At 45.0% G+C, this 19,451-nt stretch overlaps 1 protein-coding gene across 1 annotated transcript in view; it reads left to right on the plus strand.

Annotated features, from left to right (window-relative positions):
* iqgap3 (IQ motif containing GTPase activating protein 3) overlaps positions 1-19,451 on the plus strand; it is a 93,957-nt gene that overhangs the window by 13,300 nt on the left and 61,206 nt on the right. Inside the window, exons 6-13 of the mRNA XM_060820614.1 lie at positions 320-387; positions 1,963-2,076; positions 4,073-4,260; positions 7,622-7,709; positions 9,334-9,497; positions 11,785-11,872; positions 14,448-14,611; positions 15,239-15,399. Of these exons, the coding sequence (XP_060676597.1) occupies positions 320-387; positions 1,963-2,076; positions 4,073-4,260; positions 7,622-7,709; positions 9,334-9,497; positions 11,785-11,872; positions 14,448-14,611; positions 15,239-15,399 (1,035 nt within the window). The remainder of the gene's footprint in view (positions 1-319; positions 388-1,962; positions 2,077-4,072; positions 4,261-7,621; positions 7,710-9,333; positions 9,498-11,784; positions 11,873-14,447; positions 14,612-15,238; positions 15,400-19,451) is intronic.

Raw genomic sequence — 19,451 nt, forward strand, 5'->3', positions numbered from 1 at the left:
ACCTCTGTGTCTGTGTGTGTGTCTCTCTCTCTTTCCATGTAACTTGTTGAGATCAACGTGTTCTGCTTAGCTGTCCCATGCCTCTTTAAAATCTGAAAGTTGTTCTTGAATAACCAGAGCATTAGATTGTCCGGAGCTTGATTCAAAAACTCTTTTGATTAAAAGTGAATAACTCTTATCTGATTTCCTTCCTCTGCCAAAGACCCAAAGAGCACTGCCCAGCTCGACCCCTTGTGCCTTGTCACGCAACGGGTACAAACCCATTTGCTTCACAGATTGTAAGAATTTGAATTTTCCTTACTCGCTTTTCCTTTTACAGCCTGTACTTGTTCAAACTGGACCTAGCTCCACAGATACAGGACCTGTATGGCAAGGTGAATTTTACAGGTAAGATGGGGTTTACATTTGGGGTTAGGGGACCTCTGACGTCTGATATTTACCCGTCTGAAGCAGGGTGTTTCATCCTCTGGTGTCTAGTAGGCTGTTGGAAGTGGAATGGCATTTAGTTTTACTTCTGACCAACTTGTCACCCTAATGGACCACAGCGCAGATGTCTGTCTTGTAGAAGTTTGTGGGAGCTTGCAATACTCACGTTGGCCACCACGTGGCAGCTATTACCGTTTTTGTTTTGAAAGTACTTCATTGGCCATGAAGCATCTTGGCCTGTCTTGGAGTCAGGAAAGGTGTTATTTCAGTGCATATTTGTTCCGTATTTCACCTGAGTCCAGGTTATGGGATTTGGTATTTGTTCTCTGGGCATCTTGTCCCAATGGTTCAGGCAGTGTGTGGGGGCAGGGTAACTAATCTGAGTGGAAGAGAAAGGAAGGGACATGTCGCAGGGGATTGTGGATAGTGAACACCAGGAATGTTGGCTCATTTCTATCCTACTCCCCAGCCCAGGCACTGAAGTACTCATACAGAGGAACCTCAATTATCCGAAGGACATGGGTGGGCAGTATTTCGTTTGGTTAATCGAATTCCAGATAACATAGCTTAGCCGATCACTGGGGACCTTGCGATTTTGCTGGATAATCAAATCCAGATAATCGAGGTTTCTCTGTAGTTATACACCTTGGGAACAGACCCTTCAATCCAACTCATCCATGCTGACTAGAGACTAGTTATCCTAAATTAATTTAGTCCCATTGGCCAGCATTTGGTCCATGTCCCTCTTAACACTACTTATTCATGTACCCATCTGGATTTCTTTTAAATGTTGTAACTGTACCACCCAGGGTCTCTTTGTTTAGCTGTTCCCCAGGTCCCTATCATTAACTATACAAGTCCTGCCCTGATTTGCTTTACCAAAATGCAATACCTCTCATTTATCTAAATTAAAGCCCATCTGCCACTCCTCGGCTCATTGGCCCATTGTCACTGTCCACTACACCACCAATTTTGGTGTCATCTGCAAACGTATTAACCGTGCCTCTTATATTCACATCCAAATCATTTATATAAATGATAAAAAGCAGTGGACCCGGCACCAATCGTTGCGACACACCACTGGTCACAGGCCTCTAGTCTGAAATACAACTCTTCGCTCTCTGTCTCAAGCCAATTTTGTATCCAAGTGGCTAGTTCTACTTGGATCCCATGTGATCTAACCTTGCTAACCAGTCCACCATGTGGAAACTTGTCGAATGTCTTACTGAAATCCCATGAAGTTGTTTTTCTTTTCAAAATTTATTATCAGAATATGGGTCAGGCCAGCATGGAATGCCCCTTACTAATTGCTGCTTTCCTGAACCACTATAATCCGTGTGGTGTAGGTACAGTTGCAGAGGGAGGTTAGGGATGGCATTCCAGGATTCTGGAAACTTCAGTCGCATGAAGGCCTTGTACCCACGTGGCTGGTAAGAAAGTTAGAGGGAGCACTTGTGTCAAACTTCTCGAGTGCCGTTGGAACTGCATTGAAATTGGGATTGGTTTGCTGAGTTCCGATCATGTCTTCTCTTACAGAGGAAGAGATCAATAACATGAAAACAGAGCTGGAGAAATATGGGATCCAAATGCCTGCGTTTAGTAAGATTGGAGGCATCCTGGCCAATCAGCTCTCAGTTGATGAAGCAGCAGGTAAGGTTTGATTATTGGACTGATTTGCGGGGACCATTTGTGGTCATCACTGGCAAATCCCTCATACCCCCTCAAGAAGGTAATGCTAAGCCATCCCCTTCAACTGCTGAGGTCTGTCTTTAAGGAGGAAATTCCAGAGACAGTGAAGGAATGGACGATGTATTTCCAATTTGGGATAGCTTTTGGGACTCAGATGGGAACATGGTGTGTCTGCTGCCTTGCCCTTCTAGGGGTAAGAGATTGCCAGCTTGGAAGGTGCTGTCAAAGGAGCCTTGGTTGTGTGCATCTTGTGGGTTGCACAAATTATTGCTTTCTACTTTGGTTATCATTTGTGTGTACAGTGGAGTTACCAACATAGAATACCTAGATCAAATGCTCTGTTACTGTGATGTAATGTCTACATATGACAATGGTTAGCCCTTGCCGTGCAAATTTTCTGTCGCAAAATCTCTTAGTAAATGGGACTAGATTGGATTAGGATATCTGGTCGGCATGGACGAGTTGGACCGAAGGGTCTGTGACTCGATGACTAGTTGGTTATTTTGCAAAGCACAGCACTGTCATCTACTGGTAGAGAACAGTTAGGCACCATCTAGTATCAACCTTCATTTGCTCCTCACTGCCTTGCTTTCCCAATTCTGTGGGTTTTAAGAGACCGGATTTGCACAGTGTTCTCATGCTAGCAAGCGGTTCCACTTTGCGGCAACACTGAATTCTTGATTCAGAGTCCAGTCCTGCCACGACTCTTGGTTTTCTGTCAACGTATGGAACATCTCCCCAAGCAAAACCACTGCAGAGTATGCTGGGATTATAGTGGAAGAGCAGCATTAAATAGTATTGTTGCCAGCACCCATTTGGCACTATGTTCAAGGGTTGCCGTTGGACTCGAAGTATGGCCTTGAGAGGCCATTCTAAGCCTGTAAGTTGTAACTGACCAAACTTGTTCCCACAAATTAAAATTAATCCAGTCCTGAGAATGACTGACGTGTCTGTAACAGGTCTGTAACCTGGGGGCAGTCATTGATCTTGGAGTCTGACATTTTATTTTATACAGCGGTTTGTTGCAAATTACTGAAACCGATTTTGCTTACTTTGTGTCATTAATTCTCTGAAGCCTGCACATAATAGATGGGTTCTCATTGATTGCAGTTAGCATGGTGGTAGTTGCACTGTTTACACGCACCTTGGGAGTTTGTAAGCGAGTTTGGTTGAAATCTCGGCGTTGATCTTCCCCCTTTCTCTTCTGAAGGTGTAGGTCCCTGCTGGGGAGCAGTGCAGTTCAGGATGTCAGCGAACTGGTTCAGGAAGGCATAGGTGTTCTTATTCCTTCACAGGATATGGACATCCCTAACTGGCTGTGTATTTATTGCCCATCCATGATTGCCCTTGCATCCATGCCCATGTGGTTTAGGAACAGCACCCACGGTGCTGTTAGGGAGGAAGTGCCAGGACTTTGACCAGCGAAACTGAAGGGACAGCTAATAGATTTCCAAGTCAGGATGGTGTGTGGCTCAGAGGGGATTTTCCATGCACTGGTCTTCTCGTGTATCTACTGCCCTTGTCCTCTGGGAGGCAGGAATTCCAGATTTGGAAGGTGCACTTAGTGTACATCTTTTTTTATTAAGCAAATGCCAAACTTTGAAGCCATTCCTCCTCATTGCTGAGACAATTAGCCTGCACTTAGTATGAGACATTTACTCTGCAACATTAAGTACATCGAACTGGACACAGCCCTGGGAAGAGCCACATTAACGCCAAGCTCTCCGGACTTTATGGGTCAGTATCATGCTGCATGTGCCAGTCTGGTCTCTGGGTTGGAGGGAAAAGTGGTGAGCCCAGTCTCTAGTGTTTCAGTGAACTGATCCAAGCAGTTTGCTTGTCCTGTTGGTTTAACTTGAGTTCTCTCTCTCTCTCTCTCTCTCTTTCTCTCTCTCTCTCTCTCTCTCTCTCTCTCTCTCTCTCTCTCTCTCTCTCTCTCTCTCGTCTTCACTCTCAGTACACGCTGCGGTGATCGCCATTAATGATGCCATTGACCGAGGGGTTGTGGCACAGACCTTGCTGGCACTCCACAATCCGAATGCCATGCTCGTGAACCTTGTCGATGGCCTTGCCCTGGTTTACCAGGAAATGCTGCACCAAGCCAAGAGTGAGAAGGCTGCTAATGCCAGGAACCGTGTGGATGTGGTGAGCTGTCCTCTTTGCTAGATGTTTCTCTTTTTGTTTCGTCTTGCGGTGTTTTGGACCTCCACGTCCAGTGGAGAGGGAAGCCAGGTGACCCCACACCACCCCACCACCCTCACCTCACCTGACCTCGTGCTGTTGTTGTGACCTGATTGCAGGAGAGAGTGGGCAGCCTGTTCCTCTGCAAATTGTTTCAGTCTCAACCTCCACACTTTCCCCTGGCACTAAGTGTAGATGAGTAACTTGCTTTTTGACACCAGGTTATAGTCAAACAGATTTGTTTGACGTCACAAGCTTCTTTGTCAATTAAAATCCTCCTCATGTGATGAAGGAGCAGTGCTCCAAATGCTTTTGATTTTTAAAAAATAAATCTGTTGGACTATAACCTCGTGTCGTATGACTCTTGACTTTGCCCACCTCAGTCCAACACCCAGCATCCCCACACCATAACTTGCTGTCGCGTGGTTAAGTGTACAGCATGGAAGCAGTCTCTTTGGTTTAACCAGTCTATGCAGAACATAATCCCAAACTAACCTAGTCCCGCCTGCTAGCTCCTGGCCCATATCCTTCCAAATTTTCCCAGTCATATACTTATTCAAATATGTTTAAAATGTTTTTAACTGTGTCCATATCCACCATCTCCTCTGGAAGTTCATTCCACACATGGACCACCCTCTGTGTAAAAGAAAAAAATTCTTCATCATATTTTTTTTAAAAATCTCTCCTCTCACCTTAATTTGCCCCTGGTCTTGAAATCCCCCACCCTCGGGAAAAGACACCCACCATTCATCTATTCATATCTGCACCCCTCACGATTTTATGAAGGTCTAAAATGTTACTTCTGAACCTCTTAAGCACTTTGCTGATGAAGAGCTCATTGTTGAAATGTCTATTCTTCTACTTCTCAGGTGCTGCCTGACCGGCTATAGTTCTCCAGCTACAACACTTTTCGACTCTCAACCTCTTCCACTCCAGTGAAAAGAATCCCAGCCTATCCAGCCTTTCTTTATAACTCAAACCTTCCATGCCCGGCAGCATCCTGCTAAATATCTTCTGAAATATCTCCAGCTTAATAATGTCCTTCCTTGAAGTAGGCGACCCTGTAAAATGGTAAAATCTGAGTCAGCTTGGTCCTCGAGTCCTCCCTCCCTGACTGGTGTGTGCTCTTATTGCACTACTACTGTGCAGAATATTCCCAACACTGAATCAGTATAGTTCAGTAAAGTAAAGCTGTGCTCAAATCATGGCACAGGATCCGTAGACTGCACCTGCTACCTCTGCTTATACACACCATTTTGGTTCACAACGCTGGTTTGTTTAAATTCCTGGGAGATGGGTATCCCTGGCTAGGCTAGCATTGCTCAGAGGGCAGTTAAGAGTCACCTGCTTTGCTATGGGTCTGGAGTCACACAGGCCCGACCTGGCAGGGACAGCAGATTTCCTTCACCTAAAGGACATTGGTAAACCAGACAGTCGACAGTGGTTTCATTTGACTCCTGAGGCCATGTTTTTATTGAGTCTGGATCCCAGCAACTGTAATGGGTGGATTCGAACCCAGGTCCTTCAAATGTTGTCTGGAGACTCGTCCAGTAACAAAACTGTCGCAGGAACGCTGCACTGTCAGAGGTGCTGATCATCTCGGCTGGTTCAGGCCGACGTTGGTGATCTCATGTGAGGTCATAGAGGCTTACAGCATGAAAAACAAGCCTTTGGGCCTAACCTGTCCATGCTGCCCAGTTTTCACAATTAAACAAGTCCCATTTGACTACATATGGTCCATATCCCCCCAATACCTATCCCATCCACGTAACTGTTCCAATGTTTAAGTTTCTCCACCACTCCCTCTGGCAGCTCATTCCAGGCACACTCACCGCCCTCTGAGTGGAAACAATTGCTCTTCTGGATCCTTTTGTATCTCTCCCCTCTCATCTTGTGTGGTCTGTTAGCTCAGTTTGTTGGACAGCAGAGTAATGCCAACAGCGTGGGTTCAATTCCTGCACTGGCGAAGGTTACCATGAAAGACTCCCTTTCTCAACCTCTCCCCTCGCCTGAAGAGCGGTAACCCTTGGGTTAACCCACAAGTGGTCATCTCTTTCTAACATGAGAACAGCCCCATGGTCTAGCAGTATTATGGTGACTTTACCTTTCTAAAAAATGGAGTAACTTTAAGCTAGAGTTTCTCCTCCCAATCAAGTCTCCGAGATATTTTCTCATCAATCTGTTCAGAGATTTCACTGCATACCTCTGGAGTAGGTGGAACTTGACTAAGGCCTCTGGCTTAGAGGTAGGGACATCACATCAGGCCTCACTAAAATCAGATACATTTAACTCCACTGCATTGTCAATTTGTGTAAAGATTTCAAAATTAATTGTTCAGTGTGTTTAAGAGTGTAACATAACATCTTTAAACAGGTTGATTAGAAAATATCCAAAACTGATTACAGGTAATTAGACAAATTATGATTATTCATTCATCCTTTCTCTCTGTTTACTTTCATCCTCTTTTGTTATGTTATGACACAGGGTAAACCCTTCTGCTAATTTAAACCAGACCCACAGAAAAGCTCACCTCGCCTCGTAATCTGTTAAAGTATGAATGACAAAGAGCTACCAAATTCCCACTATTTAAAAGAAAAAAATTAACAATTTATTCTTTAACCCCAAGAAACACAAGAACATTGAACAGCAACTATCTACATTGTAATCCTTTGTCTGATCAATTTATCTACTTCCTTCTTTACTGCAATATACTGATCAGATTTAAAAACCCCTGATTAAGGTTAACAAAAAAAGTTCAAATTTTAAAATCAGCCATCGTTGCTGTTCCCTTGGTATCTTTGTCTGTACTATCCTGGGTCTTTTCTTTGGACTTCTGCTTCACAACTTTTATATGAAAAGGTATCTTTCAGAGAGAGGCTCTGCAGGCCATATTTCATCGGTGCTCTTTGCTGCTCTGGCTAACTGTTCAAAATACCCGAATTTATATACCCCAAAACATCGGACTGTCTCATGGTTTGATGGTCATCAAAACATTAAAATTCAAATTAGAATGGATTTTGGTATCTTGGGGCATAATGTAAATTGATTGGCCAAATTCAAATTTGTTGTGTACTGTGGCAACGCAGCTCCAGCTATTTGTTTCGTACCCAAATGTTACATTTTAAAATTGTTCAACACACTCTATACCTCTCTAGGTCCTTGCCAGCTTCCTCTCTTAAAGATATAGTACACATACACCTTCACAAGTTATCTGAGCTATGTTTAAATTTAGTGTGCACTTATGCATTCGATTCAGCTTGTGCTGCTGTGTCGATCTGAAATTGGTATTTGCCTGAGGTCACGTTGCTGTTTGTTTATTCTGCAGTACAAACCAGAGCCCTCCGAGGGCAAGGATGTGTATGAGGAACTCCTCACACAAGCTGAGATTCAAGGCAATGTTAATAAAGTCAACGGTAAGGATGGTGTATTAAAAGGCGTGTTCTCTTGGTGACCTGACGTGAGGGTCAAGCCTGCTGCATCTTAGAAAAGCAGCTGGCTTTGGGGAGTAATGGGGATTGGTTTTAACCCAACTCCTCACGCTGAATCCCGTGAGATTAGGCAGGATGCCTGTCTTGCTTTCTGATTTGAGATAGGTAGCTGACTGAGAAAATGACCAAGGATTTTGGCAGATGAGGGAATAGAATCTTGGCTCCTGAGGGGAGATGGACTTCAAATGGAGCAGAAATCAAAGAGTGACCACTGCACACAGGTTGCCCTAACTTGGATATCACCCCCCCCCCACCCCAATGGATTGCAGTGATATTTTCCCGACCAACTCTTTCTCTTACTCCTTCAATAGCTGACTCATCGTAACTTTGGAGCACATTGTAATTTATCAATACTCTTCATGCAGGCTCTCTGTCCTGGTCCAGTAATTTATCTCTATCTCTACTGTTAAAACATTGAGCAAGAGAGTGATCATGTTGTTTGTGAAATCTTGTTCTGCCCAAATCAGCTGCTGTGCTTCCTGCAGTAAAGAGCAGTGAGCACATGTCAAATACCACTTCATCGGCTTTTGGATTCTGCAATGGTGAAACCAGTTATCTTCAAGAAATTACTTTAGTTACGCCTTTTTTTTCTCTCTTCTCATCCTAAAAGATTCTTATAAAGATCCCATCTATTTTTTTCATTTCTTTTTGTTCATTTATGGATGTGAATATTGTTTGTTGGGCATATATTTATTGCCCTTGTTGTTGCCTGTGTGGTATTGGGACACCTGCAGTGCCATTAGGGAGACAATTCCAGCACCTTGATCCGGTGACACTGAAGGAATGATGATATATTTCCAAGTCAGTGTGATAAGTGACTTAGAGAGGAACCTGCAGGGGTTGGTGTTCCCATACACCTACTGCCCTTGTCCTTCTCGTTGCAGGTGGTCATGCGTTTGTAAGGTGAGCCTTGGTGAGTCACTGCAGCGCATCTTGTAGATGGTGCTGAGCATTGGTAGTGGAGTGAGTGGATGTTTGTGTCAGTTAAGCAGCTGCCTTGTCCTGGCTGGTGTTGTATCTGCACCCATCCAAGCAAGTCTGACGTGTTCCATCACACTCCTAACTTGTGCCTTGCCAATGGTGGACAGGCTTTGGGGAATCATTTGCTGCAGGGTTCCTAACTTTTTTATTCTGTTTTAGTAGCCACTGTATTCGTATGGTGAGTCCAGTTAAGCTTTCTGTTAACGGTAACCCCAGGATGCTGGTAATTACTGTTATCTTCGAGAAAACCATGCTTATGATTTTGTGTGAATTAAGTCTAAGCCTGAAAAATGTGTTGCTGGAAAAGCACAGCAGGTCAGGCAGCATCCAAGGAGCAGGAGAATCGGCGTTTCGGGCATAGGCCCTTCTTCAAGAATTTTTTTCCAAAAGCTGCGTTTTTCCAGCAACACATTTTTCAGCTCTGATCTCCAGCATCTGCAGTCCTCACTTTCTCTTGAGTCTAAGCCTGTCAGCTCCAGGACTGTCGTTTAGTATTAACATGTGTTACTGCTTCATTGGACTCCTCTCTGCTGTTCTTCCCTGTGATGCTTGTGTTTCTGCCTCTCAGTGCACGCTGCTCTGGAGTATATTGATGAGGCGTTGGAGAAGAGAGATGTGCTGGCTCTGTACTCTGCTCTACAGAGTGAGGCTTTAGTCCTTCATGAAGTTAACCGGGAGAACACCGAGTGGTACATGGAACAGCTCATCATTGACCGAGAGCAGAAAGCACTGGTACGCAATACTCTATATGATTTGGCTTTCTTGTACTTGTGTACGGGTATGTTAACATATATTCCCCAAATTTGGAACCTTTTTAAACAAGGAATGGCATATTATTCACCTCATGCAATTACGAAGTGCTCACAGAGATACTGTGCCTAGCCACTTTGTGTAAGGTGGTGGTTTGTCCAGCTCCAGTGCTGCGTGCAAGCCAGGAGTAAAGATGATGATTGAAGGGGCAATTCACAAAAGCAGTGCAGGGTTGGGTTGACTGCTTAGAGTGACTACAGAATAGTACAATGGAGTGGAAGGCCATTGGTCATTGTACCTCTTGCAAGCTCCTTGAAAGAGTATATGTATACCACAACCCACAAACCCCCTGTCCACTATTTGTCAGATTTCCCCCTTTTTTTTGAAAACTCCTAATTCTGCTTTTGATTTCCCTTCAGGCAGTGGGTTCCAGGTAATAACAACTTGCTGCATCTAAAGATGAATTCCCTTCTCACTCTGGTTCTTTTTTTTGCTGATTCTCTTTGATCGATGTCCCTCTGGTTACTGACCCACCTGCCACCAGAAACCATCTCTCCTCATCTCTTCTAACATTCATAATTATGTACCTTGATAAAATGTGTTATTGTCCCTTTGATGCCCCCACACCTTACTTCCTATTGTTTTCTCTTTATCTGGGTATTTTATCGTCACAACTTTTCATAAAATGTTTTTTCCTACAATATCTATTTATAAGTTCACTCGTCTGTAAACAGATGTTTTTTTTTCTTTATAAATAAAAAAGTATGAATTTGGACTCTCTAGTCCCCTAGCATACACTTAGCATATCAGAGATTTAACGAGTGCCATCTCCAGAGAGTCAGCAATTTTCCTGACTCTCTGTGGATCTATCAGGCCTGATACTGTGCATTCCTTCAGCCTAACTTTAAGAATCAACATCCTTTTGTCTATTTTGGCATTGTGCATTTTGCTGTTAGGATTCAGATTCTTGCTGGAATCTACCCCTTGGTCAAGATGAAATCTTAATTACCTTTTATGTTCTTTGGCTATTGTCTCTCTGTGTGTCTCACTCTCGTACAATCCGCTTGTTTACCCCCACCCCCTCCCTCCTCGTCTCTCACCCACTCCCTCCTCGTTTCTCGTCCCCTGCCCGGTCCCTGAATGTGGCAGGGCAGGTTGGAAAGGCTGTTTTCACAGAATAGCATCATGCTGCATTGTAACCATTCAGCCCCCAGTATCGACAACAGCTCTTCAAGGTGCCATTCTGCTGTCGCCCCATAACCTCCTTCCTTTTTGGATAAATACAATTCCATCTTGAGATCCTCGATTAAACATGTCTCCCTCATGCCAAGGCAGTGTACAGTACTCCAGACCATAGCCACTCGCTATGTGAACAAGCTTCTTCACGTGTCGTGTTTACTCCTTTGACCAATTATTTTAAATGTGATCCTTTTCAAGGGTCTTCCTTGGTCTTGTTATGGTCTGGACTGCACCGCCTGAAAGGGTGGTGGAAGCAGATTCGACGGGAAATTTCCAAAGACTGAATCGTAGAAATTTCTGGAGGGGAAAGATTTTTGGTTTTATTTTGATTTTTATTGTCACGTGTCCTCCAGTACAAAAGTGAGAAGTGTATAGTGTCACCACACAAGCTGCCACCTTCGGTACAAATACCTAGGTACAGAAACTGAAGAACAAGGTGGAAAGAAAGTACAAGGTTAAAAGTTAGACATTGCAGTAATTACAGTACAGCATGAAATAAGGTATAGACCTTCTTCGTTTTAAGTAGAAAATAAAACTTAAAGTTCAAGCATTACAGTCTTAAGTGATTAGCCATGGTGTGAAAGCACTTTGAGGAATCCCCTCAAGACCGGATGCCCATGCTGATGCCACACCAGGCCGAGAGACCGCTAGGACAGGCTGCTGAGAGATCAGGCTGAGAGGCTGCTATGCCATGAAAGAGCAATGTCTGGAAGTGCAGGAGTAGAACTAATTAACCCTTTCAGTCAATAGACTGAATGGCCTCCTTCTGCACAGTAGCCGCAACTTCAGTGTGATATGTCCCCGAAGTTCGGTACCGTTTGACTCTTTTGGAAGGAGCCAAGCTCCATTCAGTTCAGCTTCTCGAGCAGTTGGGAATCCACTCTGTTAAAATCCTAGCTGGTTGCAAATTGAGCAGTGTTGGAGTTTTGCTGCATACTCTCATTCTCGTTTTGCAGTTTGCTTTGCAAACAAACGAGCCTTCCCTCCTGTACCGAGGTTAATGGTTTAACCCTACTGTTTGCGTCCTCAGGAGTTAGGGACGATGGAGCCACTAGAGAAGGAGGAACTCCAGGCGGCCATCGACGCAGCCAACGAAAACGCCAACGTACATCTGTGCAGTGAGTAGGAGCCATTGGTGTTTGTGCTTTAACCGAGACCAACCGGCTAGCAGCGTGAAGCAATAAGGTGGCTGTCCTCCATGCTAGCTGTGGCTGTGTTGAGAGCACACTCTCTATTCATAGAGTCATAGAGCTGTACAGCATTGAAACAGGCCCTTCGGTCCAATTAGACCATGCTGGCCAGATTTCCTAGATTAATCTAGTTACCAAATTACCAACATTTGGCCCACATCCCTCTAAATTCTTCCTATTCATACACCCATTCAGATACTTTTTAAAATGTTGTAATTGTATCAGCCTCCACCACTTTCTCTGGCAGCTCATTCGATATACTCACCACCCTCTTCATGAAGAAGTTGCCCCCTTAGGTCCCTGTTAAATATTTTTCCCCTTACCTTACACCTACGCCCTCTAGTTTTTGGACTCACCCACACGACAGAGGTTTGCTCACAGGGTGAGGCTCCAGGATGGTACTGGAAGTGCTCCCAGAGCAGTGTGGTGCTGCTAGTTGGTGCCATCCTTTAGGATGAGACCTTAAACCAAGCCCTGCCTGTCCCCTCAGCTGGATTTCAAAGGGCTGTCTCGGAAGAGGCAAGAAGCCGATCCACCCTGTTGCTCTGGGAGGAATATTTAACCCTTAACCAACACATCAAAGTCCGACTTCTTATTGCAATTGTGGGATCTTGCTGTGCGCAGATTGGGTCACTTCTTTTCCTACATTGCAGCAAGCAACACATAAAAAAAAAACAGCGTTGAGTGTGAAGTGCTTTGGGATGATCTGAGCCGGGTATAAATGCAAATTGTTTATTTCAATAGAAAGGGTTCAGAAAAGATTTACAAGGATGTTGCCAGGGTTGGAGGATTTGAGCTACAGGGAGAGGCTGAACAGGCTGGGGCTGTTTTCCCTGGAGCGTCGGAGGCCGAGGGGTGACCTTATAGAGGTTTATAAAATCATGAGGGGGCATGGATAGGGTAAATAGACAGTCTTTTTCCTGGGGTTGGGGAGTTCAGAACTAGAGGGGCATAGGTTTAGGGTGGGAGGGGAAAGATATAAAAAAGACCACCCTGTGTGAAAAAGTTGCTCCTTAGGTATGTGTATGGAATCAGCTGCCAGAGGAAGGGGTGGAGGCTGGTACAATGGCAATATTTAAGAGGCATCTGGATGGGTATATGAATAGGAAGGGTTTGGAGGGATATGGGGGCAGGGTGCTGGCAGGTGGGACTAGATTGGGTTGAGATATCTGGTCAGCATGGACGGGTTGGACTGAAGGGTCTGTTTTCATGCTGTACATCTGTGACAATGACTGTATTGATTCATCTACAGCAGGCCCTGACAGAGTGAAGATGAACCCCCCACCCCCGACACTCTCATTCTCTCCCCCCCCCCCCCCCCCCCCGCAAACCTTACAGCACCAGCCTCACTCTCATGGTAGAGCAATCTAGGAATCAAATGCTCTCCTGTTTTTCCCAAGTACTGTTCTAATCACTATGCAACATGTCCCAAATGACTCGTAGATTTGATCCCGAAATGTTACTTGCTGAAAGGAATCTATCTAATTTGCATTTGAATCAATACTAACTGCTTCCACCAGTTCCCCCGGGAGCCTGTTTCATTGATTTCTGTTTCAATTGCCCGGTATTGTTTCTGTGGGTCAGTTTTTGCAAATCCTCTGTTTAAGCACAGGCCAATTACCCAGATTCTACAGTGCTGGGCAAAGAAGGGCATGACTTGCATTTATTTGGTCCCTTCCCCGTTCTTGAGGTGCCTCAGTGCACTCCTACAGCTGATTAGATACTTTTGGAGTGTTGTTATTGTTGGAACATGGGAAATGCGGCGACCAATTTGGACATAGCTGGCTCCTGCGATCAGAAATGGGATGATGATTAGATAATCTGTCTTCAGGAGGCATTGAGAGATGAGTAGATTGGTCAGCAGGAGGACTGCTCTGCTTCTCTTCCAGTAATGGCTGTAGGGTTTGTTACCATACCAGAGGGGCCAGGTTGGCACCTCTGTCTTAACATCTCATTAGATTGAGTGCACTTTGACTGCAGTGCGCTGGCATCTGCTGTTCTTTGTGCCATGCTTAAAAACTCAGGATTCTCTAAGAAAGAAGAGCATCTTCTTGCCCAGTATGGAACTGGAGGATTCTATTTGGAAGAAATTCTTGTATGGTTTGTGGGTGAGAACAGCTGAGCCACAGAGCAGGGAAATCTTTCTTTTTAAGAAACCTGCTCTGTGTTGATGAGTGTGAACTTGACTGCTGCCAGGGCAGGAGTGCTGCACTCTGGCTCAGCATCCCCTGCATGGTGGCTCAGGATTCCTCCTCCTGCTCTTTGCCACCTGAGTGTTTATTCTAAGGATGGCTCCCTCTCGGGTAAACCCGTTTTTTCCTGAAAACTTGCACCCCCACCCCCTGCCCCCAATGATTTGGAGCTGTCGCCACAAAGAATAGAAATCCCTCTCCTGTTTGTTTAGCATTTTTGTCCCTGACTTTATACGTGGCTGAGACCTATTTACAGCTTGTTCTCCGCCACCCTGATTTATGGTCGAACTGTATAACCTGTCTGTGCGCAGTGATGCAGGCTGTGTCACGGATCAACGTGGCTGTGCGTAGGGGAGTCCCTGACGAGACGCTGAAGGAACTGATGAACTCGAGCGCCAAACTCCCAGATGTCTACCTCTTTGCGGCTGGGCTTTACCAGAAGGAGCTGGCTGCCTTGCAGCAGCAGAAGCCACAGGTGAGTGATCAGTCTCAAAGTCACTGCCTCCCAGTTGTCACCAAAACGGGTTTAAGAGACATCAGTGAGCACCCGGTGCCTGCTTCCCATTCTTAAAGTTTTATTTTCAATGTTTCACTCCTTCCAGCACTCTCTTTCTCAGGAGAACAAAAACAAGACGTTCAGTACTAAACCTTTGCAAGTTGCTGGTTCAGCCTTAGCCTGAGGATAGTGTCCATTCTGGATAAGAGAGGGTATTGAAGCCCTCAGAGGATGAGGAGGGAGACTTACCTGAAGACCAGTGATAAGAGACCTCAGATTGTATGGGGAGAAGCTGGGATTGTCCTCCGAACAGAGAAGGTTAAGGGAGGGAGATTTTGTGAAGGAGTTATGACTGTAGGCAATCAGACTCTCCATATGTACTCTGTGAATTATGGTGATCTAGACCATGCTGCCTGAAAGGTTGATTGAAATAGATTGAATAGTAACTTTCAAAAGGAAAAGATATTTTCGAGCCTTTTGGAGAGACAGAAGAAGTGAGGTAAATTGGGTTGCTCGTTGAAAAGGCTGGTACAGGCACAATGGGCCGAGTGGCCCCCCCTTGAGGGCCGGCTTTTGTGACTAATATTCCTTGTTTCCTTTGTTCAGACTGAGCTGACCCAAGAGGAGCTGTATATTGCTGTGGAGATGCTCTCGGCTGTGGCACTGATCAACCGTGCCTTGGAAGCTGGGGATTTCAATGCATTCTGGAGGCAATTGAGCAGTGCGGCCACTGGCCTGACCAACGTACAGGATTGCTGTGCCCAGCGGTAAGCCAAGCACCTGCCCGCTGCATGGCACGTACCCCAGGAACCATTGCATCCAAAGACTGACCAGCCAGATCACCTCTATGGACAAGGGAAGGCTTGCAGGATTCTTGATAGCTGACCTTAAAAGATGACAGAGGGTATGCATAGCTTAGATGTTTCCATTTGTGTGAGGACCACAAAATCTACGGGGCTATCTTACATATGATCACCACTAAGTAATTCAATCGGGAATTCAGGAAGAACATGTTTACTGAGTGAGCGGGGAGACTGAAACTGGCTTCCAGTTGTCGAGGTACACAACAGGGATGGGGGAAGTTAGATAGACATGCACAGGAGAACGAATAGGGTGATGGTAGAGTGAAATGAATGATTGGAGGAGACTCAAATGGAACAGAAACATTGGGATAGCAGATGAGCTGAATGACCTGTGCTGCTGTTTGATTGCAATGAGCAATATTGCACATCAATCTTTGGCTTGTTTTCTTAATGGGGTACATGCCAATCTCTGATAGTTAGTCGCCAAGGTGTGTGACTGTCGTTGTCATGTCATTTGAATGCAGTCTCACTGACTTTCTGACAGAGGTCAGTGTGCTGTGAAGAGTAGGAATTTGGCTTCAAGTGTAGAGCCTCCCCAGAGATGCTGAGGTGTATCATTGCATGCTGTCATCTCGTCATTTGGTAATGGACAATGGGGAAGGGTAGGTGGCCAGCAAGTTAGAGTCATAGAGATGTTTCGGCCCAACCGGTCCATGCCGACCAGATATCCCAACCCAACCTAGTCCCACCTGCCAGCACCTGGCCCACATCCCTCCAAAGCCTTCCTATTCATATACCCATCCAAATGCCTCTTAAATGTTGCAATTGTACCAGCCTCCAACACATCCTCTGGCAACTCATTCCATACACATACCACTCTGCATGAAAACGTTGCCCCTTAGGTCTCTTTTATATCTTTCCCCTCTCACCCTAAACCTATGCCCTCTAGTTCTGGACTCCCTGACCCCACTGAAAAGACTTTGCCCATTTATCCCATCCATGCTCCATATAATTTTGTAAACCTCTATAAGTTCACCCCCTCAGCCTCTGACGCTCCAGGGAAAACAGTCCCAGCCTGTTCAGCCTCTCCCTGTAGCTTAGATCCTCCAATCTTGGCAACATCCTTGTAAATCTTTTCTGGACCCTTTCAAGTTTCATAACATCTTTCGAATAGGAAGGAGACCAGAATTGCATGTAATATTCCAACAGTGGCCTAACCAACGTCCTGTACAGCTACAACCTGACCTCCCAACTCCTGTACTCAATACTCTGACCAATAAAGGAAAGCATACCAAACACCACCTTCACTATTCTATCTACCTGCGACTCCACTATCAAGGAGCTATGAACCTGCACTCCAAAGGTCTCTTTGTTCAGCAACGTTCCCTAGGACCTTACCATTAAGTGTATAAGTCCTGTTAAGATTTACTTCCCCAAAATACATCACCTCGCATTTATCTGAATTAAACTCCATCTGCCACTTCTCAGCCCATTGGCCCATCTGGTCCAGATCCTGTTGTAATCTGCGGTAACCCTCTTCGCTGTCCACTACACCTCCAATTTTGGTGTCATCTGCAAACTTACTAACTGTGCCTCTTGTGCTCGCATCCAAATCATTTATGTAAATGACAAAAAGGTAGAGGACCCAGCACCGATCCTTGTGGTACTCCACTGGTCACAGGCCTCCAGTCTGAAAAACAACCCTCCACCACCACCCTCTGTCTTCTACCTTTGAGCCAGTTCTGTATCCAAATGGCGAGTTCTCCCTGTATTCCATGAGATCTTACCTTGCTAATCAGTCTCCCATGGGGAACCTTGTCGAACGCCTTACTGAAGTCCATATAGGTCACATCTACCGCTCTGCCCTCATCAATCCTCTTTGTTACTACTTCAAAAAATTCAATCAAGTTTGTGAGACATAATGCACAAAGCCATGTTGACTATCCTGATTCAATCCTTGCCTTTTCAAGGACATGTACATCCTGTCTCTCAGGATTTCCTCCAATAACTTGCCCACTACCGAGGTCAGGCTCACTGGTCTATAGTTCCATGGCTTGTTTTTACTGCCCTGAAACAGTGGCACCACGTTAGCCAACCTCCAGTCTTCCAGCACCTCACCTGTGACTGTCAATGGTACAAATATCTCAGCAAGAGGCCCAGCAATCACTTCTCTGGCTTCCCACAGAGTTCTCAAGTACACTTGATCAAGTCCTGGGGATTTATCTACTTTTAAACATTTCAAGACATCCAGCACTTCCTTCTCTATAATCTGGACATTTTGCAAGATGTCACCATCTATTTCCCTACAGTCTATATCTTCCATATCCTTTTCCACAGTAAATACTGATGCAAAATATTCATTTAGTATCTCCCCCATTTCCACACACAGTCCACCTTTCTGATCTTTGAGGGGCCCTATTCTCTCCCTAGTTACCCTTTTGTCCTTAATGTATTTGTAAAAACCCTTTGATTCTCCTTAATTCTATTTGCCAAAGCTATCTCATGTCCCCTTTTTACCCTCCTGATTTCCCTCTTAAGTATACTCCTATTTCCTTTATACTCTTCTAAGGATTCACTCGATCTATCCTGTCTATACCTGACATATGCTTCCTTTTTTTTCGAAACCAAACCCTCAATTTCTTTAGTCATCCAGCATTCCCTATACCTACCAGCCTTTCCTTTCTCCCTGACAGGAATATACTTTCTCTGGATTCTTATCTCATTTCTGAAGGCTTCCCATTTTCCAGCTGTCCCTTTACCTGCGAACATCTGCCTCCAATCAGCTTTCAAAAGTTCTTGCCTAATACTGTCAAAATTGGCCGAACTCCAATTTAGAACTTCAACTTTTAGATCTAGTCTATCGTTTTCCATCACTATTTTAAAACGAATAGAATTATGGTCGCTGGCCCCAAAGTGCTTCCCCACTGACACCTCAGTCACCTGCCCTGCCTTATTTCCCAAGAGTAGGTCAAGTTTTGCACCTTCTCTAGTCGGTACTTCCACATACTGAATCAGAAAATTGTCTTGTATGCACTTAAGAAATTCCTCTCCATCTAAACCTTTAACACTGTGGCAGTCCCAGTCTATGTTTGGAAAGTTAAAATCCCCTGCCATAACTACCCTATTATTCTTACAGATAGCTGAGATCTCCTTACAAGTTTGTTTCTCTGGCGGTGTCGATAATACAATGCCAATAAGGTGATCATCCCTTTCTTATTTCTCAGTTCCACTCAAATAACTTCCCTGGGTGTATTTCTGGGAATATCCTCCCTCGGCACGGCTGTAATGCTATCCCTTATCAAAAATGCCACTCCCCCTCCTGTCTTGCCTCCCTTTCTATCCTTCCTGTATCATTTGTATCCTGGAACATTAAGCTGCCAGTCCTGCCCATCCCTGAGCCATGTTTCTGTAATTGCTATGATATCCCAGTCCCATGTTCCTAACCATGCCCTGAGTTCATCTGCCTTCCCTGTTACTCCCCTTGCATTGAAATAAATGCAGTTTAATTTATTAGTCCTACCTTGTCCCTGCCTGCCCTGACTGTTTGACTCACTTCTGTTCTCAGCTGTACCCATCTCAGATCGATCTCTTTCCTCACTATCTCCCTGGTTCCCACCCCCTTCACCTTACGAGTTTAAACCCTCCCAAGCAGTAGCAAATTTCCCTGCCAGTATATTAGTTCCCTTCCAATTTAGGTGCAATGTGTCCTTCTTGTACAGGTCACTTCTATCCCAAAAGAGATTCCGATGATCCAAAAATGTGACTCCTTCTCCCACACACCAGCTCCTCAGCCATGCATGCATCCGCTCTATCCTCGTATTCTTGCCCTCACTAGCTCGTATCACTGGGAGTAATCCAGATATTACTACCCTTGAGGACCTCCTTTTTAAATTTCTGCCTGACTCTCTAATCTCCCTTCAGAGTCTCAACCTTTTCCCTTCCAATGTCGTTGGTTCCAATGTGGACAATGACCTCCTGCTGGCCCCTCTCCCCCTTGAGAACATTCTGCACCCTCT

The sequence above is a fragment of the Hemiscyllium ocellatum genome, chromosome 50 (assembly GCF_020745735.1).
Source record: "Hemiscyllium ocellatum isolate sHemOce1 chromosome 50, sHemOce1.pat.X.cur, whole genome shotgun sequence".
NCBI lineage: Eukaryota > Metazoa > Chordata > Chondrichthyes > Orectolobiformes > Hemiscylliidae > Hemiscyllium > Hemiscyllium ocellatum.